We start from the raw sequence: 24,480 nt of genomic DNA, 5'->3' as shown, positions 1-24,480 counted from the left end.
ACCATAATCGTCATCAGATAGATTAGGGTTAGTTTCTTAGTCAGTTTCTCTACAGTGAACTTTTTTACTTCAAATCTCTCTAAATGCCATGATTTATCTATGATTTCTGTTTCTCTACAATTAAATTATGCTGTGAAATTTCAATTAACAGCAAACCATCCGTCCATCCATCTATCTTCTTATCCGCTTCTTCTTGTCCAGGGTTACAGCAGGTCCGGAGCCTACCCGGAATCAATGGGCACAGTAAAGAAAAAACAGCCCATCACAGGGTACCACACACAGCCATTTACACTCACATCTAGGGGCAATTTAGCATAGCCAATTCACCTACCATGTGTTTACTGGAGACAGGAGTACTCAGAGGAAACCCAAACCGCTCACAGACAGTCACTTCCCAGACCAACAGCAAACCAAGGTAACACTACTTTGTTATTAAGGCTGTTGATAACCAAGATTGTTTGGGTTAGGAATAGGTTTAGGCTTTAGATTAGGATAGGTTTAGGTTTAGAGTCATTTATTAGAATCAGTACCATTCAACCTAAAGGTCAGGTTATATTTAGTTAAATGTCAAATACAAAGGTCGCTAGCTGTCAAGCATATGATGGACTCTCAAAATTAAAAGATGCTGAAATCCTTTAAATGCTGGAGTCGTTTTCTGTCTTTGTAAGGTGGTGTGCTTCAAAACAAACCAGTGCATGCAACTCCATTGTTAAAATGAAGATCAGAATGTTTATCCATTTATTTATCAATATAGTTTGCATTTGCATATGTACAGAAAGACACCATTTCCATTCAGTGAAATAAACGGTATGGAAGGGCAAACAGCAGCAAACACAGGAAATTGCAGGAAAATGTGGAAACTGAAAAAGCTGGTAGATGGAGGCGTGTTCAACGTCACGGTAGCCAGTCGTCGTCATCATGCGTGAGTCCAGTGCGTGTGTTCCTGTCTCCCCGTGCACCCTCCTCACTCCGGAGTGCGCTGAGCAGCAGCTCAAGAGAACCGAGCACAGGCTGCACACTCCGTGCACTCTCCCGCTTCCCAAAGCGACCGATTGGCCGCACACCACGCCCCACATACCAGAATGGGTCAATCTCCGGACCTATGGGTCAAAACACAAAACACAAGCAATCAAATTGAGCAATGACCTGAATGAATACTATGCATAAGTTTAAGCGCCCCTGTTAAAATGGTACATTTTGTTCATTTTCTAAGTGTAAATATGTCCAGTTTTAGACACAGTTGAACAATTGAAAAGTTGAAAAGGAAATGTTTAATATGCCATAACGTTGTGAAATGTTGGCTACTAAACTGTTTTTATGCTTCAGAAGTGTGTTCTCTGTCGAGGTTATGATCTTATTAATATTTAGAAAATCACACATGTAATTTGATCAGGGGTGTCTTGATAATGGTTTACCTTCACATTTACATTAATTTTGCATTATATAAATTCACCCCTATTCATTAAAGTCACATATGGTCAGCAAATTTCATTCAAATTGTTTACCTTTGATATACAATCGAGGTTAATAAAGGTAAGTATACAGTTTTAACAACTTGAAAAGTGCTTGATTTGCAGTAAAATAAAAAATAAAAAAATGACCTGCATTTGAATTAGTCCAAATTCAGCATCAAAAAGCTATTTAGGTCTTCCACTCACTCTTCATCCTCAAACTCTGCCTATGAGGCCCACAATTGGCTGATGAGCTGCTGAATGCTTTCTTTTTACTGACTCACTGTTGCAACATCTGCATGTGTTAGAACATCATCACCAGGTCTAGCTGAGATACTGTGGACACCGTGCATTTCGAGGGATCTTGCAGACTTTGCTTTTGCACATTTCAGAAATGGGACATGCTTGAATTTAGTAGAAATATTGGTCTAGTTGGCCAAGCTGACAAGCAAAGCACCAGTTGTATCAATGACTTTGTATTTATCGATAAGCAGACAAAGACTCAATCAATCAATATAGTCTTTTCTCCACTGGCCAGAAGTTACATAGCAAAAGGACTAGGCCTGAAACGAGTAGTGTTTCACAGCAAAAGCAACAGAGCTGTAAAGTGTCTGACAGGGTCCAGGACAGTTTGACGATTTCCCTTTTCAAATACCTAAATCTGGTGGAAACTGACTGACCTGCAATGTCTCAGACAGAGACATTGCAGGTTGTGGTCCACTTATTTAAAGAATCTTAAAGCTTACTTCTGTTATCCACATTGTGGACGATATGCAGGTCATGTTCTACGGTGGTGCAGCTTGCACACATGGCAGTGGCTGACAGGATGAGCAGCACCATGATGACCACCGTGCCCCACCGGGAGCGTGAGTGGGGCATTGCAAGGGCGAGCGTCTGGGGCAGCATGGCGCATGTGGGTTCAGGGCTACGGGTAAGAAGGAGCAGAGAAGTAAAGTAATAAATGTTTGCTTCTTTAACTGTATGTATTGGTTCTCTTGTTATTTTTTTTTCCAGCTATTTAAGTACGAAGCCTAGTTATTACATTTCCATTTAATCAGTCTGTGCAGTCAGTATATGTGGACTTTGTTACTTTAACAGAAAATGCAATCATTATTCATACTTATAGTGTAAATCAAACAAGCCCTTTGGTTTATTTATCTAAGTGTAATGGTTGTGTGATTAAAGTGTATAAAGTATATAACATTAAGTATATAATTATCAAATAGAACAAAGTAAATAACAGTATAAAATCGCAACATAAAGTATATAACATTAACTATAAAACAATATAACTTAATTTAATATTAACTATGCATCAGTATACAAATGTAACATACAGTAAAAAATATTAACTATATAACAGTATGCCATGTTTTAACTATGCATCAGCATAAAAATGTAGAGTATAAAACATGAACTATATAACAGTATAAAATATAACATGAAGTATTAATAATATGCTATTCCTAACCCTATGCCCTTTCTGGGTTCTTTTGGGTTCGTCAAAGGTTTTTAAACAAAGACAATGATTGGATACAACAATTACAACTCAAACATGCATGTTTTTGCCTGGTTAAATAGTTCTTCTCTATGAAACATCTCTTATATATATAATAATATTATATATATATATTATATATAATTCTTTAAAGAACCATATTTATATATTAAAACAGTTCTATAAAGCGCTAAATGGGTAAGAACCCTTTTTGTTTAGAGTTTAACTTAGAGGCTGGAAACAAATTAATCAAGGCCATTCTGCACACCAACAGCTTTCTCACTAAAATATCTCTTAATCAGTCTCAAGTATACTGTCATTAAATCTGAGGCCAGAAAGGATTTATACAGCAAATGTAATAATTTATTTATAATCATTGCTTATTTGCTAACAAATCTACAGATCTACTGAGCACCCACCCCGACCCAAATTCAAAAAGCCTGGGTTTAGACTCACCTGTGTGTGTGGAAGCTTGCTCTTGAGGAGCGAGGAGCACGCTTTGCTCTGTCTGGCAGTTCACTCAGTCAGCCAGATGCAATACGTTTATATAGGGCCTATCTGTGCTCATCTGTGTCACTGGATGGTCATGGACACCACTACCCAGCCCCCCGCCCCCACCAACCTCAACACACACAAATCTACACGCACACACACTTCCCCTTGCCTCTTTTTCTCACTCTTCGTCTCATCCTCCCACTCTTATCCTCTTTCATCGTCCCTTGACCATCACAAGGAAATTAGGCTGCGTACCCGAGAAGACAGTGGGAGGAGGGGGTGTTGCACACGCAACACGCCAGGATGCACTCCATCAGGGAGTCTGTGACACACACACTCCTCAACATTTGTTTCGTTAGGTAACACCCTTGTCCACTTTCTGGCATTTTGCCAGGGCATTTTCCCTTTATTTTTGCATATTTGTCATATTTGTAAGTAATACACTCTGTAGCTTTTAAATGATTGTTCTATTTGTTGAAGATAAAGATATATTCAAAACCTACATCACCCATGTGAAAAAGTAATTGTCCTCCCAAAACCTAATAACTGTTTGTGAACAGTGTTTGTGAACTATGACCTGGCCTCTTCAAAACCGTACTTTTGTTTCTTTTGAGCCATTCAGAGGTGGACTTGCTTGTGTGCTTCGAACCATTGCTGCATAACCCCACTGGGCTTGAACCTTAGGTCACAAAGTGACCAACAAATATTATCCTTCTGAATGTTCTGATGGAGCAGAATTCATGGTTCTGTTAGTTATGACAAGTCATCCAGGTACTGCAGAAGCAAAGCAGCCCCAGACTATCACACTACCACCATTATGTTTGGTTGTTGATATGACGAACATTCCACCCTGCAAAAATTAATTCATATATGAATCATGGCCAAACATATTGACAGCCCTGCTATTCTTTCAGAAAATGCATCACTTTTCCCAGAACAAATGTATTTATTTTGTTTGCATTTGCAAACAACACAAAAACATCTGATCTAATCATATCTGATCTAATTCCACACACAACTCCAGAAATGGACTGCCATGCTGATAATGACTGCCAAATTTGATGATGATCAAAATAGAGTACTGGTGGATCCTTTTATTTGTTTAGATAGAAAAGATTGCTATGATGCAAAAAACAGTAATATACACTTAGGTTTGTTCTGTATTTTAAGAGCACCAGAAATATCAAATGTGATTGTAAACAGAAATTTAATTAAAAGCTCTACATTTGAGTTATGAGACTTTCTCTATTGAATCTGCTGACTACCTTAGTATACACTATAGAAAAGTGCTGTGAATAGAGTACATCAGGACAGGAATATGTGAGAAAAAGGTGACCTAATCTTTCATATTTTAAGCAAAATTACTTTTTATTCTCTTACAAAAAAAGACACCCTGTATGGCCATACTTGCTCAACCCTTTTGTAAGTATCCATGCTTGTAAATACTTTTTGTAGCAGTTAAGTGTTTTTCAGTTCTTCTTTCGGGGATTTTCACCCATTGTTTATGCCGAAAGGCTTTAAGTTCTGTGGGATTCTTGGGGCTTGATAAACTGTTGGTCAAGGGACTGGCAAAATCATCAGCTTGTGCCTCCTGAGGTAAACCATTATGGATGTTGAGAAGTTTATAGAATTGTCATCCTGCTGTAGAAGTCATTGTATTTTTGTCCTTACCTTTTTTAACAGGTGATGTAGTGTTTGTTTCCAGAATTTGTTGGTATTCATTGACTTTATTCTTCCCTCTACTTTCCTATTTCTTGATTGCTTAATATCTGTCCTTCCCTATGTTTGAGTATAATCCATAGCATTAACCAGCTAATTTTGTTCTGAGATCTTAAGTTATCTGGGAGCTCAAACCTTTTGGGTTGTCTAAACCTTTGCATGGTGCTCCTTTGCCTTTTTCACTGTAAAATTGTACAAGATAAAGGTATACACTGATCCTGCTTAAAATGTTGAAAATAATGTTTGTCACTTTTTTGACAGAATTTGTCACTTTATGTGCTTTGGAGTTCATCTTATATTCACTTAACTATTCCCTGTAACAGAATTTGTAACCCTTTAAAATGTCTATGGAAGTGTACAAACTTCTGCATGTTATTTTCCCAACCCATGTTGGGGTTGAGTCATTACTGACACATAAATTGGAAATTTTAATCACTTCCACTTCCACATATTAATCTCCCTTTCTGTCTGGCACAAATGGCTTTCTTTGCACTGGTCATGCTAAATGGTAATATATGAAGTGTTTGTTGCTGTCCTTTGAGAAGCCTCTGTAGTAGGCAAGTCTCTTCTAAACAAACTAAAGTCCAAAGCATAAGTATTTCCAGCTAATTAGAGCAAGAAATTGCAAGAATACCATGATCTCAATTATTGCTAATGTTTGGAGAGTAGATCAATGTTTGTGAAGAGATCTGTGAAAGTTATAACATGGAAAAGAAATGAGAAGAGTCACTTTAATGTTTAGAAGCTTGCCTTATCCGGCCTCCCCTCACCCCATAATGGATGAATGAAATCTCAGATCGACTGTTTGAATGAAACCCTCTCTAGTGTGGCTGTGCAAATGTTCTCAGTTTGATTGAGACGACAGGCTTGGGGTTGATAAAGTGCCTCAACTTGTCTGAGACGATGGGCTAAATCACAAACACGATCACCCTTAGCAAAGTTTAGGAAGACCCAGAGCTGTGAATCTTAGTCTACACAAAGAGTGGGCTGATTCCAGCATTGATTAACTCTAGCTTACTCTTCCAAAGCAGTAAACTGTTGGCATGCCACAAACAGTTCAATGCCAGCACCTAAGCAGTGTGTGTGGGTGTGTGTGTGTGAGAGAGCATGCATTTCAGAGACAATTGCAGTCATTGACGAACTAAGCGATGTGCTGACGTCCCATATGCATATTCATTACTTATTAACTGTAAATTAAACCACCTCTGCACCTTTACAATTTACCCTTACGGTTTACTTGAATCCTGAAGCAGAACATTCACATAATTTTAATGTAATTAATGTAACGAGACTTTGGGATTTTGGATCATTTTTGCTGGTCATGAAATTTGGATAGGTTGTAAAACACAGCTGGCAGTTTTGTTCCAAGAGTGAATATATGCTTTTATGAGTTATCAAGACACATTATGTCCTGTATAATAATGTAATGCCACATTACATTTAACAGTAACATAATGCACTTTTCTAAGTCGCTCTGGATAAGAGTGTCTGCTAAATGCCTTAAATGTAATGTAAATGTAAATGTACAGACTTCAATGATTAGTGTCACATATAACCTGTCATGACCTCAAATATTATAGAATCTGCCATTACATTTGCTGCTAATAACATGATACTTAAATTAATAGGCATAATCTGCAGCAACAATTTTATGAGATGGTTATTTCAATGTATTCCTTTAAAACAAACTTAGATGTTCACATTATTACATGATGATCACATCCATACATTACATCATTAATGCATCAGATCAACAATCAATAAAATATTTAGTACAGTGTACATGCATTCACATTAGTTAATAGATTCCAGCTGTGTGTCATTTAGTCTCAGTATAAATATACCTGCTCTGTGAAGGCCTCAGTGGTTTGTTGGGGAAAGCTAGTGAACAAAGAGGATCATGAAGACCAAAGAACTCACTAGACAGGCCAGAGATGTGTGGATGAAGAGATGATTGTGGAGAGGTTTCAAGCAGGGTTAAGTAAAAAATCTATCCCCAGCTTTGAACATCCTAAAGAGATTCCCATCATCCAAAAGCAGAAAAAGTATTCCACAACTGCAAACCTACTAAGACATGGCCGTCCACCTAAACTGACAGATCCAGCAAGGAGAGCACTGGTCATCACAAACACACATCATTGACCTGTGGTTTAATAGAATAGATCTATTTCTTGTAGCTAGCCAATATAAACATGGCTAAGTCACTTTGGAATATTACATGTGTGCCTCATTTTCCAAGACTATATGCTTTTTAATTGCTTTTCATTTATTCTAAATGCTTTTCATTTATTGTCATATGCATATGCATATGCATTATGTAAATTTCACAACATTTTCAAAGCAGAACTTCATAATACAATTACATTAAATAAGGTCAATGTGTCAAAAAAGTCAGCTAAACACTTTGCCCCCCCCCCCTTTGTTGAAAACTTCTAAATCAGAGCATTGTAAACAAACAGCTTTCAGTTTTGACCACAATACAGAGTAAGCTGACAAATATAGACACTGATTTGAGAAATGTGGGTTTTGTAATGAGCCTACAATTTAAATTGGATATATAGTGCTATATAGATGCTGTCCATATTAAAATGTGGTAAAATGTTAATGTATTTCAGACAGAGTCTACATGTGCAAATGTTTGTGACACCCCTTATAATGAATTCATTAGGCAACTTTAAGTTGCACCAATTGCTGACACAGATGTGCTAAGTCCCAGTAGAGAAGTCTTGCCAGTAGAACTGGACTCTGGAGCAGATAAACATATACCTTTGAGAGGAGTTGATAATGAGATTTGAAGGTGATCATCCACCATCCTGACCTCACGTACGCTCTTGTCACTAAATGCAATCAAATCCACACAGCAATGCTCCAAACTCTAGTAGAACAGTTACTCCAACAAAAGCAGGATACAGTCTTTTAATTTCCTTGAGTTCAGGAGAAACAATAAATGAGCAGGTGTCTCAATACTTTTGTTTACATAGTGTATGTTTTAGTAGTGATAATATTTAATTTAATTTTAATTCGTTTATAGAAATATTAGTATAATAATGTTATTTTTTAATGAATTAAATAAATGATATTAAATAATTATATAAACTAATAATTTTGATGAAAGAAACAATCTTTATAGGGTATAGTATAGGGTCTTTTTTTAATACTCTCAATACACCAACACCAGACCTCTAAACTGTTCTAATTACTGCTGAGAGGAGAGGCTTGCTTATTAATTTCTAGTTATCTGTTCATTAAATCCGGTCAGGTTTCCCCTGGCTTAGGTTGCACAATCCTTCCATCTCCTGGCCAGAACATAAAACTACATGTTATGAATGCAAAAACACATTAAGTGCCACTAGGGGGCACTTTGAGTACCTGGCCATGCCTCAAGGGCTGTCTAATTTACCCTGGTTGTTTCACTCACTTGTCAATGATGTTTTAAAGAATATGTTTGAACACCTTGTTATTGTCAATATAGATAGCATCTGTCTATTTACTCCTCAGATATAGCAAATCATGGCCCTCTCCTTGCTCTGTTAAGGAACTACAGCAGTTCCCAGGTTTTGCAAACTTTTTTAGATGTTTCATTGTTGCTTGGGTTGGCTACATTGCAATTCATAGTTTCCACTGACCACAAACCTGTAGTAAATTCATTATACACTATTTTCCACATATCTTATCATCCTGGGTCCAAGAACATAAAAGCTGAAAATATCTGCCAGGCCTTGGTAAATACAGCCACTCCTGTGGGATGCCGACCCACACATATCAACTACTTCCCTGAGTCCTTCCATCAGGATTTCTTGGTTTGGGCCCATGCTGCCTGTCAACCCAGGACCCAGTGAGACCGTCAGCTGCTCTACACAAAACACTGGTGGCCTACTCTCCACCAGGATGTGAAGAAATATTTTTGGTCTACGCTAAACCTGAGTCATCACTAAATTTCCAAAACAGGCTCCCATAAGCTTCTCCCTGTACTAACTCTCTTCAGACGTTGGTTGTACCTGTCTCTCAATTTTGTAACAGATGTTTTATGTGGATAGTGTCTGTCCAGATAATCCTAATACTCAAGACACATGGAACAGTTTGGTGTACACAGTGTCAAAACTTTTTTCTACGGTTGAGTTGAGTCTCAGTTTAGTTACTTTCAAATAATTCATTCTAGTCCATAGATGATAGGTTGGATTGCTGTCTGTTTCCCTCCTGAATCCAGCCATGCTTTCTTTTTCCAAGTTATTTTAGGTGTAGTATCTTATTATCAGTGATAAACACTGTAAACACCTCCTTCCCCTTTCCATTCTGAACTGGCTGAACTCTGACATGCACCCATTAATATGAGCCACATCCATACTCTATGGTACTCTTTTACTTTCCTTTACTTTCTATACGTGTATTTCTTTTACTTAACTTAAGTGTATGTGTACTTAATATATATTTATTTATTCTGTTTCTCTCTTTTTATAGTGATATTTAAGACTATGTCGGTAAATGGAGGAACTGCAAAGTAAGACTTTCATTGTACAGTGTAACTGCTTGTTTCTGCAGTGTAAATGACAATAAATTCTTGAATCTTGAATCAACTGGTAATTCAAAACCAGTGTTGTGCTGGACTAATGGTGACCATTTGTAGTCTTTTACATTTTAAAATTTAAATTGTGTCCCACTACTTGATGTGTGTTTTAGGAACTTTTGAGATGTTTGTCATAAAAACAATGTTTAAAACCTGTGGTTAAAGCAACTGCATTTTTTTCCTTTTGCTTTACCATTAATAATTCATAAACCACAATGTTAACCAAAAATCCAGCTTGAATGTCCATGATGAGTGTTGAGTGTTTAGTGTCAAAAGAAAGTCTTGCACACATAAAAATTATCAGCTTATGAATTCATATACAGTATGTAATAAGGCCATTTAAATTTGTTTGCATGATAAACAGCACAACTGCCACTGAGACAAACCTGACTTCCTAAAGAGGGATTTCAAAGCACTATTATCATTAGTAACATTCATAATGTTTGTGTCAAGCACTGGAACTGCTTGAATAACTGGTATCTATGCGTTCACTTTTATTTGTTGCTATATTATACCTATTAGTACTTTTGCTTCTTTTACTACAATCAATCAAAATCAATCAAAAAATTTACATACAGTAAATGTGTAATTAATTGTAAAATATTAAAATATATGTATAATATAAGTGGGGCTTTTGAGAGATTATCGTATACCATTAGAAAGCCTGTTATTTTCCCTTTTAAATGGTGAACAGGAGTCTCAGTAGTGTGTGGAAGAACCATACACAGCCACAACAGCCTGGCACCTCATGCTGGTCACCAGCCTGGTCACACACTGCTGTGGGATGGAATCCCATTCTTCAACCAGCATTCGCAAGTTAGCCAACGTGATTGTGTTGGTCAATCTGGCTTGAACAGCATGCCCAAGCTGATCCCACAAGTGTTCAATGGGTTTGAAGTCAGGACTGCTGGCAGGCCATTTCCATCCTCTCCACTCCTAAATTCTGGAGGTAGTCTCTGATAAAGCATTGTCATCTTGGAGAATAGAGTTCAGACCCAGACTGTGGAATATGGGATTGCCACTGGTTTCAAATTTTATCTTAATATCTCTCTGCATTGAGATTGACACCAATGATGACGAGCCTAATTTTTCCAGGGAGAGAGATGCCACCCCACGCCATCATAATGCCTCCACCAAAAGATGTTACTCTATCGATGCAGCAATCAGCATAGCGTTTTCTGTGTCTGTTTGACACTTTAACCCTACAATCCAACTGCCGAATGCCGTAGGCAGAATCTGGACTCATGGCTGAAGATAACATTCCTCCACATGTTCAGGTTCCAGTGCACATGTTGCAGACACCAGCACAAACGGGCCTGATGGTGAAGGGCAGTCATGGCAGGCCTCCAGGCAGCCTGGATGAGACCGGGTACCTGGTAAACTTTTATACTCCTAGTTTGAAATATATCAAACATATAAAATAACATTGTATTTTTATTGATTTATCAGAAAAGTGTCAATTCTATTTGAAAGAAAGTATTATATTCTATTATATACTATTATAAATCTATTATATAATAATACCTCGACCCGCCATCCCTCAAAATCCACGGAAGACAAGTGTCCAGGATTTTTTCTGTCGTGGCACCAAAGTGGTGAAACGAGCTTCCCCTGGGTGTCCAAACGGCCGAGTCGCTCGCTGTCTTCAAACGCAGACTGAAGACCCACCTCTTCAGAGAGTACTTGGGCGAATAGTAGAGTACTATGGTCACCTTATTGACTTGTGCTTAGTAATGTCTAAAGCTTAAAGGTATCTTTGAACTATTAGTCTTTAAAAACTAGCTGAGGTTTTTCTTGAGTAAATAGCAAAGCACCTTTGTAAGTCGCTCTGGATAAGAGGGTCTGCTAAATGACGTAAATGTAAATGTAATAAACTAACTAGTGCCACTTACAAGTCAACTAGCTCATAGTCACTAGATTATACTGTGAACTAGCACTATATCACAAATGGCTTTCCACATAGTAGCCAATAATGCTAGCATTATTTATTTATGTAGATAAATCTTAATTTAAGGATAGACTTATGAAGGGCAGTGAAGGGTGAGGGCAGTCACCATACTTGTCTGTTTTCTGTCAAACCATTTATTGACACCTTGTTTCCACAGAAAACAGCACATGCTGCAAATCTGACAAACATGTAACTTTATGGTTTCAGGGGCAAGATGAGATAATTATTAACAGTTTGCATGAACCCAGATATGAACACAGTTAACGATTAACCACTGTACACTATATATGTATACCCTGTCTACCCTGAGTACAGCACTTCAAGACAAAGGAAGAGTTTTAAAGATGAGTCCTGTTTCTGTGCTGGTGCTGCTGTGCTGCAGTGTGTTGGAGGGACAGACAGTTAGTGTAAATGCCATCAGAGAGAATGAGATTGAGGCTGAGAATCCCTCTACTGAAGCTACAACCACAACCTCCAGCCGCCAAAGCTGCCAGCCGGACATCCACTCTGTACTGAGAGAGATGAGTGCTGTACTGGCAGAGCTGAAAGTTGAACAGAGACACACAACAGCTGCAGTGAACAACTTAGAGACCAGACTGAGAGCCAGTGAGAGTCAATTGGAGGAGCTGAAGAAGAAGAGTGAAGGTACACTGTCAAAAAAAATCCAAATTTTTTGAAGTAGATTTCTTTTTCTTTAAATTGTATACAAAGCCTTGTAAAACAAACCTGGGACTGGGAAGAGCTTGGGAGCTGAACAGATGAATAAAGAGGGGGTGAACTAAGAGGGGGGGACTAAACACAAAGCCAGAGCTCTATGTATCCACGGAGGTAGCTGGGGAGCCAGCTGCCTGACTAGAAAACGAGGCCAACCTAACCTGAACCAGCAGAGACAGCCTAGAACTGAGGTTACCTAGGACCATGAACAGGAAACGAACGTACCTCGCTTGCCTCTAAAATTGCACTATGAATTCTCCTGACTATGACAGAGCACTAGATCCAGAGCCGCGCTCTTTGAACATACAGAGGTAGATGGAGAGCCAGGTGCCTGACTAGAAAATGAGGCAAGCCAAAACAGCAGCGACTGCAAATATTTTATTTTTGTGTAAAAATGACTGGTAGCAATGGTTGCCAAAAAAAAAAGTTCAATAGCCTCAGTAAAAAAACAATACATTTACAGAAATTTGCATGAACATTTCTCCAGAGAAACATTTACAGATTCTTCCTGAATTATTATGATTGAACACTATTATGGAGGATTTGAACACAAGTAGCATTTTCATTTTAAATTAATTTGATTAAATCAAACAAATGAGCTTTGAGTGTTTATCAGTTAATAAAATATTTCTGGAACAGTCTGTCATTTGTAATCCAGAAAAATCTGATAACTTAAGCTTAAATGCTTTTTCAAGGTATTGTAATGGGCAATATAAACACATATATATTTATATAAAATACATGTTATAGTGCTTTGTATATCTTTACATATGTCATATTTTTACATTATATTTAAACATGTAAAATTATTTCTCAGAAGCATGTACTGTTTGTTTTTAAAAATGGTTTTATGTAAAAAAAAAAAAAAACACATGAATTCTTGTCAATGTTTTGTATATTTTATCACTCAGAGGAATTGAAAGCCTTGAAAATCTCAATTGGCAGTGAAGTGGAGACACTGAAAAAGGAAAATAACGGTAAGACGTTCTAATATTCACAGCACAAAGAGAAATGATAAAGTTCTGTATACACATTAGGATTAAGAATCTTTATACATTTTAATTCATAATAATTTAACAAAAACATCAATTAAACTATTAATATTAGTTACAGTAACACAATATGAACTCTAAATCCTTTCTTCCCTCCACCCATATAATTGTCATTGCCACTGTCAACAAATCCCCAAAAATGATGATCCATCCCCATGCTTCATAGTTGACAGGGTGTTCTTTTCATGACAGTCAATTCCTTTTTTGCCTCCAAAAGTACCTTTGCTGATTGCGGCCGAAACGTTCTAGGCCCAGTCACAGTATTGGAACAAGGCATTTTTATGTGGATTATCCACGTCCAGACAATTATAATACTGTACTGGTGTAATCAAGTTATGCTGCCTCCTATTGATTTTAATGTTTCCTACATATCTATTTTGAGTCAAGTCCTAAAAAGTTCATATTAAATAAGATACCTGGACATAAAAGTAGTCACCTTGAGTGTGTAAGTTGGTAGTAACTTCAGGCTTCTGCAGATGGTGTTGCATGAGAATGATTGGGCTATATTGGGCTTTATTGGTATAAATATCTATGGGGTGTGTGACAAGCTTCATAAATTGAGAAGATGTGGGACAGTGCAGTGAATGTCTCTTTAGATGTGTGGAAAATGGGTCACAAAGCATCTGTTAAAGGGAGTGATTGCATTTGGGCGTGCCAAAGGCCATAGTCTGAAGGAAGTAGCTAAATTTGCAGGTGTATCGAAGTGCAAGGTCATACAGTCTACACTAGTCTTTTTTGACTTGTAGATCCTTGTCAGCTATTTTATTTATGTACCATTTTCAAGGCAGGATGTGTTTTAGGTGGTGACCTTTTGAAAACAGTTTGCACAGTAATAACAAAAAAAAAGATTACTACTGTGTTCCACCACCTGTGTTAAAAGTAGTGCAATTGTATTTTTTTCCTCATTCATGTGTGTCATTAATGATTTATAAACCACAGTGTTACACAAACATCCCACCTGAATGCAATATATATAGCAAGTCTTGCAAATACAAACCCTCAGCTAATTAACTTACATATGTAAAAGGATTATTTTGATAGTGTGTTTGGATTGAGCATCACAATGAACTGCCACTGAGACAAACCTGACTTTCTAAATAGGGATTTCACAGCACATTAATACAGAATTGCTTTATACAAAGCTTAGCCAGTCAGATACAATACGGATTTAGATGGAGGAGAGATCACGCTGAAGCTCTTTCAGAAATTAAAAGTATGCTGGTATCTAAGCTTTTACTTTGATTTGATTATTTGTTGCACCAAACTGGAACAATTTTACCTTCTAAATCATACAAACCTCATTTTAAGATGTTTAATATGTCTCCATCACTCCATCTAAAGCAGTGATTGCTCAGCTCCTGGAGATCTATTTTCCTTTAGGACGAGGTGAATGTCTTTGTAACTTCACGCCAGTTTGAACTTGTTCTGCTTACAAATTTTACTGTTTTAGTGTAAATTGTTCTGTTTATTAAAGAGAGAAAAGTGGCGTTTTCAGCATCCCTTTCAGGAAGTGGTCATACTGGACCATACAGTATTGACATTATTCTGGTCTACAAAGACGTCTTCACCAACATTGGCAATGCTTACAACCCAACTACAGGTGAACTACTTGTGTACCTTTTTTTCCAAACTAATGTGTGTATTTACATGCAGTTTGTGTACATATAATACACATGTTACAATATTCTACAGGAATTTTCACTGCGCCTGTGAGAGGAGTCTATCAGTTCAGATTCTCTGCCCATGGAGGAAGCGGACGACATGTTACAGTAGTCTTACAAAAGAATGGAGATCACATAGCTGGAACGCATGCTTTTCAACCTGGGGGCAATGTGAGTACCTCTAATGGTGTCTCACTGTTACTGGAAGTAGGAGATGTTGTCTGTCTTAAGCTCAGAGCTAATACATGGGTGTGGGATGATTGGTTTCACCACACCACATTCAGTGGTGAAATGCTTTTTTCTGTTTGAGCAGCGCATCGAATGAACAATGGCATGCTGACATGTGAATTGTGTAATAGAAACAGTTATTATGGTCCATTTCTGTTGTTTTTGAATTATTCATATCATTATGCAATGCAAATTGACTAAAAAAATAAAAACCTAACTTGAGATGTGAGACTTGGCATTGTGGAAAACTGCATTTATCAAGAATGCAATATTTAAGAGGAGGTCACTGACATCAGTATGTGAATTGAGTAATTTGCTCTACCAATAATAAGCTAATAAGACGAAGAATAAAAAGAAGATCTTTTGTAATAGGCCACTGGTAGACTACATCATATAAGGGTAAACACAGTGAACATGTGGTCAGTTGCTATTATTATGTAAGGTATATGTTTTAGTTGAAAGTCACAGTTTTAACTAAGGTGTGATTTGAATTACAGTGGCTGTTAATAACCGCAGTGGTAAGAGTGTTTGTCACAAACATCAGCAGACAGGAAAGCTTTGGCCAAACTTTAGTCTAACCAGATTAGAACACCAACATAAAAGGCCTGGACACTTTAAGTATATACTTTGAATTGCAGGCTTATCTTATAATATATAATATGGATATAATTATAATTACAATATGTAATAATTCCACAATTCACTTTTCATAAGGAACATTCATCTGACTATTTAAAATAAAAAATCAAAATCTTCAAAGCTGAGCACATTCTGATAGTCAGGAGTATTATTTATGGCTATAAATAAAAATATAATTATTATTTAAAGAAACACAGGAAATTACAAATCCATAAAAATGTTTCTGGAGTACCTAAGACCTCTGAGGAGAGCCACTCTGAGCTCTCATGCACTCATGTTATCAATCAATCAATCAATCTGGACAGTTTCAGTTCTAGAAAGCAAATTTGAAAAGGATCTATAAAAGTATTTAAACCAGTCTGTCATGTTTCTCACAAAGAAAAAATAACAGAATTTACAAAAAATAAAATGGAAACTGGAATATAAAACCATTTTCACTCCTAACATACCACTCAAACCTTGGGAATCATTGACCAAGAAATATTGCACTAAATTGTGAACTTGGGCTGGGAACTGGGCTGTAAAACGTTAAATTATAGTGGATTATCTTAAAGCGTGGATTATCTTAAGCATGTTACAATTTGCACATGTTCATTATTGTAGTTATCATCAAGAGAGTCCACGTTCTGGTTATCATGTAATTAAATAAGTTGGCTCTGCAGTTCACACTAATAAACAATTACACCATGCATTCATGAATTGTGTTTTATAAGAGAGGAATCAAGCGTTAACCTTTTCAGCAGCTGTTGTTTTTTGGGATCAGACCTTAAGGGCTAGCCTGTGCACCCCATGCATATTAGTAATTCTTGGGTGCCCATGACCTGGTTGCTGCCTTAGAATTTTTTTTTGTAGGTTCTGACCTCTGTATACCAGGTACATGCCACAAAGCCTGCAAATGCTCTGACCCAGTCGTCAATTACAATCTGTCCCTTGTCAAAATCAGGATGATTGTTAATCACATCACAGATCAGTGTTTGTTATTTCCATGGTAATGAACCAGTGTTTAGTTATTTTACAGATTTTCTTCATTTGTTTTAGCTGATTTTAGGAATTCATATAATAAAATGTTCATATCATCACAGTCTTAAAGAAATCTGAGAGACAGTTTTTCCACCATCTTGCATCACACCACTCTGAATTATTTTATGGAACCTCAAAAAATTGCAGACCATGTAGATTAATAAAAAAAACTATTCAATGAGGAGGTATTGACCTTAAAGTAAATCATTTTACTATAAAATATAAAGTGATATGAGCAGTAAAAGGTGATGTGTTGTTAGATTGTCTTATCCAAGGACACAAGTCCTTGTCAGACGTCTGAAAGAAATTATTGTATTGTGCAGCACTTTACTGGTAGTAAACAAATGCATTTCTTATTAATGAAATGAGAATATATTTATATAATATAATAAAAATAATATTGTAGCTCTTCTTCCCTGGACAGAGACACCTACGTGCTTCCTTAATACTCAGATATGAGATATCTTTAGTACTAAAGCATGAGTTAAACATTTATGCAAAACAACATCATACTGTGCTGTAGTTTGTTGGAGGGACAGTCAGTATTTGTCAATGGGATCAATCTAAATACTTAAAATTCTGAGTACTTAATATGATTCAGCTTGAAAATCTGTCAACTAAGGCTACAGCCACAACCTTCTGGCCACAGCCGGACATCCATACTGTACTGAGAGAGATGCGCACTGTGCTGGCAGAGCTGAAAGTTGAACACACAACGACTGCAGTGAACAACTCAGAAACCAGACTGAGAGCCAGTGAGAGTTAGGTGGAGGAGCCCAAGAAGAAGAGTGAAGGTATTTCATAGAACATGTGTCTGTCTTAATGCAATTAGAACTTAATTATAGGGATATGTATTTTGTGAGTGATTCGTTTGAAGCTATGTTAATATGTATGAAACAGCGAGTTCTTAGTTTAAGAAATGGGGCAGAATCAATAACCATTTACATATGTTAAGTAAAGGATTCAATTTCTACTTTTATTTGCATCAGTGCAAGTATTTTTATATTTGAATCTAAAATTTCTAGAAATTAAATTTGAAGTGACAATTTTATTAAAGAAAGTTACATTTATTATTTATTATTTCAACTCGCTCAAATGTAAATTCTGATATCAAGGAACTGTACACACCTGAAATAAAGGGTAAAACACTTTTGGTTCCATAAAGAAGACTTTATCTAATAGAAATGTAAAAGTGTCAAAACCTTTAAAAGATGTATTGATCTTTTAGTTGGTGTCAAAGTTATTTATTAGTTTAAAGCCCCTGGAAACACATTTTTGTTATGTAATACTAAAATTGCATGTTATGGTTAGGTTTACGGTGAGTGAACCTCAGACAAACACACAGAGGGCTGGATAGCTAGTTAACTCTCTAAGATGCTTTCTAAGTTAGCTTTAGCTCATCAGGTTGTTCAGGCTCAAAGAGAGGTTGGAGCCCCTTTGTAAGTTCTCACTCTTTTACCTCTCACTCTTTTACCAAATGACGGGTTTGACCTTCCATCTGAAAATCTCATGATGTCTTTTTCCTATAACTTCTACATGTGTAGGCCTTTTCACCTTATACAATTGCTTATGTTTGTGTTGCTTCTTTCTTCTCCTAATCAGCATTAATTAATTATCTAACATGCTCTCTTTGGATTGGTCAATGGCAATTACTTGTTTTAGATAAAATGTAATGGCTTAGAGAAAGCTACCACATATGGAGAAGGAGAAAAAGTCATAAAGATGTCTACACTGGAAACTTTAAGCCAATCAGCCAATAGCTTGAACTTCAACCTCAAATGTCTTAAATATTTCATTTAATTTCATTTAGTCAAGTCAAGTTAAGTGGGTTTTATTGTCATTTCAACTACATACAGAGTACACAGTGAAACGAAACAACGTTCCTCCAGGACCATGGTGCAACATAGACATTTAGAAAGTCTGGTCCCAATAAAATATCATCAATGTGGAGATTAAGGAGTGTTGATGCAGTGTCTAAAGTAAACATGACATACCTGATTTAATGTGCAATATAAAGTATGATCATTCAGAGAAAAGTGGTGTTTCAGCAGTCAGCAGGACTGTTGGATATGGTCATACTGGACCATACAGTGTTGTCCTTCTTCTGATCTACAGAGTCTTCACCAACATTGGCAAGGCTTACAACCCAGCTACAGGTAGGCTATTTACATACACTTTCTACACAGATTTCACTATTTATCCATGAATATCATTAAAATGTTCTACTAGATGCTTGAACAGAAAGAATGTTGTTGAGATATATCATAATTAGATGACTCTTGGTTCAACTGTATAAACTGGTGAGTGAATTTAAAAACTCTGACAACATTTAAATATTACTTCGCATATTCTTTTCTATATATGTATTTTATTCATAATATTTGTCTTTATTCATTTATTTTACTCACATTATATTCATTAAATATAACTTTGTCTATCAACTTCTTTGTAAGACATAGGTGAATAACAAGTTCCCTTAATAATTTACCATAAGTGTGCAACATTAAAGGACTTTGCCTGCAGCTGCCCTGACAAACAGAAATTATGGAGAGATAATTATTATCAGTTATGAACAAACATCTGAGAAGTTAAGTAAATAATTAGCCTGTACTAAAAGGAAATGAGAATATGAAATATGGGTGCATTAGAAAGCAAAAGAAAGAAAATGAGTTTTAAGGGTAAGTCCTGTTTTGCTGTGCTGTAGTTTGTTGATCAAAACAACTACCCCCCCCCAACCCCACCCCACAAAGCCTTCTTCTCTAATCTTTAGGTCAGAACTGTTCCCAGACTGTTTCACAGACCTTGAAAGCTTATAGGTAATTATATTACATGGGGAATCACACTGATCAAACAAATAGTAGACTATAATAGGTTTAATGCATATAGGTGAAACACATTAGTAGCTGAGGGACCCCACCATCCTCAACTGCCTCCACTGATTAGGTTTCCTTCTCTGATTGTTTGTCTACCTTTCTCTTTCTCTCTGTCTGGTGTTTGTCTCTGAGTCATTATGAAGGCAGAGGAGGCAGAGAGAATGAGATTGAGGCTGAAAATCTCTGTACTGAAGCTACAACCACAACCTCCAGCCAGCAAAGCTGCCAGCCGGACATCCACACTGTACTGAGAGAGATGAGCGCTGTGCTGACAGAGCTGAAAGTTGAACAGAGACACACAACAGCTGCAGTGAACAACTTAGAGACCAGACTGAGAGCCAGTGAAGCTCAATTGGAGATCTGAAGAAGAAGAGTGAAGGTACGTCCTGAAGATGGATGACCTATACACAAACTCATTCATGCAATTATCTAATCAGCCAGCCATGTATCAGCAGTGCAGTGCATAACATCATACAGACATGGGCTAGCAGCTGCACAACCTTAAGAAAGGGGATAAAATGTGATCTCTTTAGAGTTTTCCCAGAATTTAAATGGCAACAGTGAGTACAAGTATCAAGCTACCTGAATCCATGATCCCATCCTGCCTTGTGTTATTTAATCAACTGCAATTCTCTTTGCTCTACACCATGCTCAGTGTATACAGAATATAAGGGGACTGCTTAGGGTACCTGTGCAAAAGAATGCAGCTAATGTCTCCCCTTGCTGGAGAGACTTAGTTAAGTCTCTGTTCAGACTCTCTCAGCTCTGGCTCCTTCAAGGCTTCACCTACTCACACTACTGAAAAACACCTGCAGCACATCTGGAACCTTATTAGGAAGTGAACCGCCTGTTCCTGGTTAATGTTTTTGACCTATGCCTGCTTTGTAGATGCTGAGTTTTGGATTGCACACTGATAAAGTCTTTCATCAAATGCAGCGTGCAACACCTTCACTATTAATCCAGCACAGAGATGATCTGTTGGCTTTGGTTCTGGTGACTAGACAGAATCGGATACCATGGTACCTCTGAGGCACAGAGAATTCTACAGTGCAGATGCATCTGATTGGTCTGATTACTCCAGTCAGTAATTTAGACCTAGGACGTCTTTCCTGTCCCTAAATGTAAATGTGTTGTAACTACTGATAGCCATGTCCATTAATTGAATTCACCCCCCCCTCCCAAAAAGCTCAATAGTACTAACAGCAAACATCTTGAGTCTTCATTAACACCACAACCAAAGTACTCTTATGATAATCAGCAAAACTATCTAACCCAGAGATGGGCTACAGAGTACCATGCTGTACAGCGTGACATGGCGTTTTTGGCATTTTAGTTTTGTTAGATATCGCTACATGTCAAACTGCATCAATATTCCACTTCATAAATGACTGGGACTCTCTGTATGAGTTCAACTCATACTCAGAGATTTGTCCTTGTATCCTGACCAAATTATTATCTTTTGAAACCAGAGCTGGTCTAACCAACCAGTCCAATGTAATCATATGTTAATACCTCTCAACAGTGACCACTACATTTCCCCCCTGGGCCATGCTGTAACTCTGCATAAGGTGCAGGGAGGCTTTTTATTTACACTGTATTAAAATGCTGTTTATATATTTATACATGTAATAAAATTCATATTTAGACTATATTCTAATGCATATTTCCACATGTATCACAACACCTGAGAGGAGTCTATCAGTTCTGATTCTACACCCATGGAGGAGGTGGAAGACTAATAGTAGTGTACTTATATAAGAATGGAGATCACAAGCCAACCACAGGCCAGTGCCTCTAAAGGAGTCTCACTGTTACTTGACGTAGGAGATGTTGTGTATGCTAAACTCATAGCTGAGGTGTGGACAATGATGATTCTTTTCACAAAAGCACATTTAGTGGTGAAATGTTGTTTTTCATCAGTTCATCAGTAAATGCTTATAAAATGTAAAAAAAAAATTTTAAAGCAACTAAAAAGCAACCAATCAGAACAGAGATCCTTCACAAAAACAGCATTTGATTCTAAATTACATTCACAGTTAATATAGTTATGGTTATGCAGAAATGAATTATGTTTTTGCTCCAGAAACCCACACAAACATCAAAATAGAATGCCAATGACAAATAAAAAAAAATAACTTGTGAGCTGTGAAATGTGTCATTTTAAAACCTCAGCAGTGCACTGCATATGCCAGTTCATATTTCACTGTCCACTAAAAACATGTATCTCCAAAATGACAACTTTAAAGGAGAAGGAAAAAACATTGTAACTTTCAATGGGAGTCAATGGGAAAAGATTTTATTCCAAGTCATTTTTGTCCATTCATACAGAATTATGTACAGGGTATGGGGAGGCTTCAGAGTTTATAAAATGAAGAAAACTAAAAATAAAATTGAGATTTTTCATGTTTTTCATTTGACAGCGACAACACACTAACACATTATACATTAACAATTATAATTATACATTCCATGCCAATGAAACATGTCTTTTGTAAGACATGACCAAGCAGTTTAATATTGGTGCTGCAGTGCAGTGAATGTCTCATAGGATGTGTGGAAAGTGGGTCGCAAAGCAGATGTTAAGGATTGGCAAAAAGGAGTGACCGCATTTGAATGTGCCAAAGGCCATAATGTGGAGGAAAAGCTGAATTTACTGGGCTATCAAAGCATACAGTCATACAGGTCTACCAGCAGTGGCTAAAAGCCCAGTCTACAGGAAACCCGAACAATGTGTGGAAAATCCTTTAACGCACTGTGTTCACAATAATAATCCAAACAAAAATAATAAATACATGCAAGAGTATGTTAATTTCAGTAACAAGATGAGGTAATACTTGACAGCTATCAAAGATTGACATGTTCCTGGACAAAGTACAGACCTCTTAACACTGACATAAAATAGTTAATAACTAACAAGTTTACACTATATATGGGAGTAATGCATTGACCACTGATACACTAGAAGACAAAGAGAATGTACAAAAATGAGTCCTGTTTCTGTGCTGGTGCTGCTGTGCTGCAGTGTGTTGGAGGGACAGTCAGTATTTGTAGATGACACTTCTCTAAGTGAAGGCAGAGGTGGCAGAGAGAATGAGATTGAGGCTGAGAATCCCATCACTGAAGCTACAACCACAACCTCCAGCCAGCAAAGCTGCCAGCCGGACATCCACACTGTACTGAGAGAGATGAGCGCTGTGCTGGCAGAGCTGAAAGTTGAACAGAGACACACAACAGCTGCAGTGAACAACTTAGAGACCAGACTGAGAGCCAGTGAAGGTCAAGTGGAGCAGCTGAAGATGAAGGCTGAGGTGCAGAACCAGATAAATCAAGGTAAGTCATAGAACATGTTGTGTATGTCTAAATCCGAGATGAAGGGAATAAGTATTATGTGAGGCCTTTTAGTCAAGTTCCTTTTATTGTATTTATCTTCAGCTCAAGCAGTGAGTCCAAGTGCCATGGGGACAAAACTTGAAGGGAACTTGGGGAACTTCGAAACAATCAATAATTGATTTAGTAATACAAGGTGTCTTATGTCCAACGTTCTGTAAACTTGTTGTTGAGGTATTTAGGTATTTATTGTGCGTTTATTGCATTTATTATTTATTATGTAGAGCATTCAGCTGCTTGAATAAATAAAAATATATATATATATTTACCTGATAATTATCAGAATAAAGCTTATCATTAACTGCGTGCCTCCACCTAAACATTAATGACTGTAACAGATACGCTCAACATTTTCTTACTCAGAGAAACTGAAAGACTTGGAAACATCATTCAACTACCAAGTGGGGATTCTGAAAAAGGAGAATCAAGGTAAGAAATTCCCAGTTTTCCCAGACCGTATTTGTCTATAGTTCTACATACAGATAAGGCATGTGTTTGTGGTGGTGATCCATTTCAGAAATCCATTTTCTTGGTCACTCACCCTGTCAGATATAGTGCCGATGGCAAACTCTGAATATTCTTCTTTCATTTAATTTAGTTTCCACGCCAGTAGTAATGTAATGCTGTAATGCACATTCTAACTTGATTTAACCAGCAGTGTAAAATTCTTCTATTGTTATTGGCTATCAAAGAGAGAAAAGTGGCGTTTTCGGCATCACTGTTAGAAAGTGGACATGGTCATACTGGACCATATGGCACTGACATTACCCTGGTCTACAAATATGTCTTCACCAACATCGGCAATGGTTACAACCCAGCTACAGGTAGGATTTTCATTTACACTAGGGTATATGAATACCTCATATCTTTATGATGATAAAATTAGACATGTATGAATATATGCATATGTGTCCAGTGGTGTATGTTTCTACACCAATACAGGAATTTTCACTGCACCTGTCAGAGGAGTCTATCAGTTCAGTTTCCACACCCATGGGGCAGGTGGAAGAACTTCAGGAGTGAACTTATATAAGAATGGACATTTTGTTGCTGGAACACATGCTTATCAAGGGAAGGACAGTGTGAGTTCTTCTAATGGTGTCTCACTGTTACTGGAAGTAGGAGATGTTGTCTGTCTTAAACTGGAAGCTAGCAAGTGGATATATGATAGTATATTACACCATAGCACCTTCAGTGGTGAAATACTGTTTTCTGTTTGAGAGGTTCATCA

At 37.2% G+C, this 24,480-nt stretch overlaps 3 protein-coding genes across 3 annotated transcripts; 2 read left to right on the top strand and 1 right to left on the bottom strand.

The window, feature by feature from the left end:
- Window positions 1–706: 706 nt before the first annotated feature.
- Window positions 707–3,462, bottom strand: prlh2 (prolactin releasing hormone 2). Its single transcript, XM_072658507.1, has 3 exons — window positions 3,406–3,462; window positions 2,198–2,376; window positions 707–1,100 (listed from the first exon to the last, which is right to left on the bottom strand). Exons 2-3 carry the CDS (start codon window positions 2,355–2,357, stop codon window positions 895–897), a joined length of 366 nt encoding a protein of 121 aa, XP_072514608.1. The 5' UTR covers window positions 2,358–2,376; window positions 3,406–3,462; the 3' UTR covers window positions 707–894.
- Window positions 3,463–10,971: 7,509 nt separating this feature from the next.
- On the top strand, window positions 10,972–15,411 carry LOC140555213 (uncharacterized). Its single transcript, XM_072678651.1, has 4 exons — window positions 10,972–11,096; window positions 12,058–12,320; window positions 14,916–15,041; window positions 15,134–15,411. The coding sequence occupies exons 1-4, from the start codon at window positions 10,972–10,974 to the stop codon at window positions 15,409–15,411; spliced, it is 792 nt and encodes a 263-aa protein (XP_072534752.1).
- Window positions 15,412–23,738: 8,327 nt separating this feature from the next.
- LOC140555055 (cerebellin-2-like) lies at window positions 23,739–24,469 on the top strand. The gene is made up of 4 exons (XM_072678640.1): window positions 23,739–23,752; window positions 23,848–23,858; window positions 23,942–24,073; window positions 24,192–24,469. The coding sequence occupies exons 1-4, from the start codon at window positions 23,739–23,741 to the stop codon at window positions 24,467–24,469; spliced, it is 435 nt and encodes a 144-aa protein (XP_072534741.1).
- The last annotated feature ends 11 nt before the right edge of the window (window positions 24,470–24,480 follow it).

The sequence above is a fragment of the Salminus brasiliensis genome, chromosome 1, assembly GCF_030463535.1.
Source record: "Salminus brasiliensis chromosome 1, fSalBra1.hap2, whole genome shotgun sequence".
NCBI classification, from domain to species: domain Eukaryota; kingdom Metazoa; phylum Chordata; class Actinopteri; order Characiformes; family Bryconidae; genus Salminus; species Salminus brasiliensis.
Note: the sequence above shows the minus strand (reverse complement) of the source record. Positions and strands in the feature narration are given on the sequence as shown.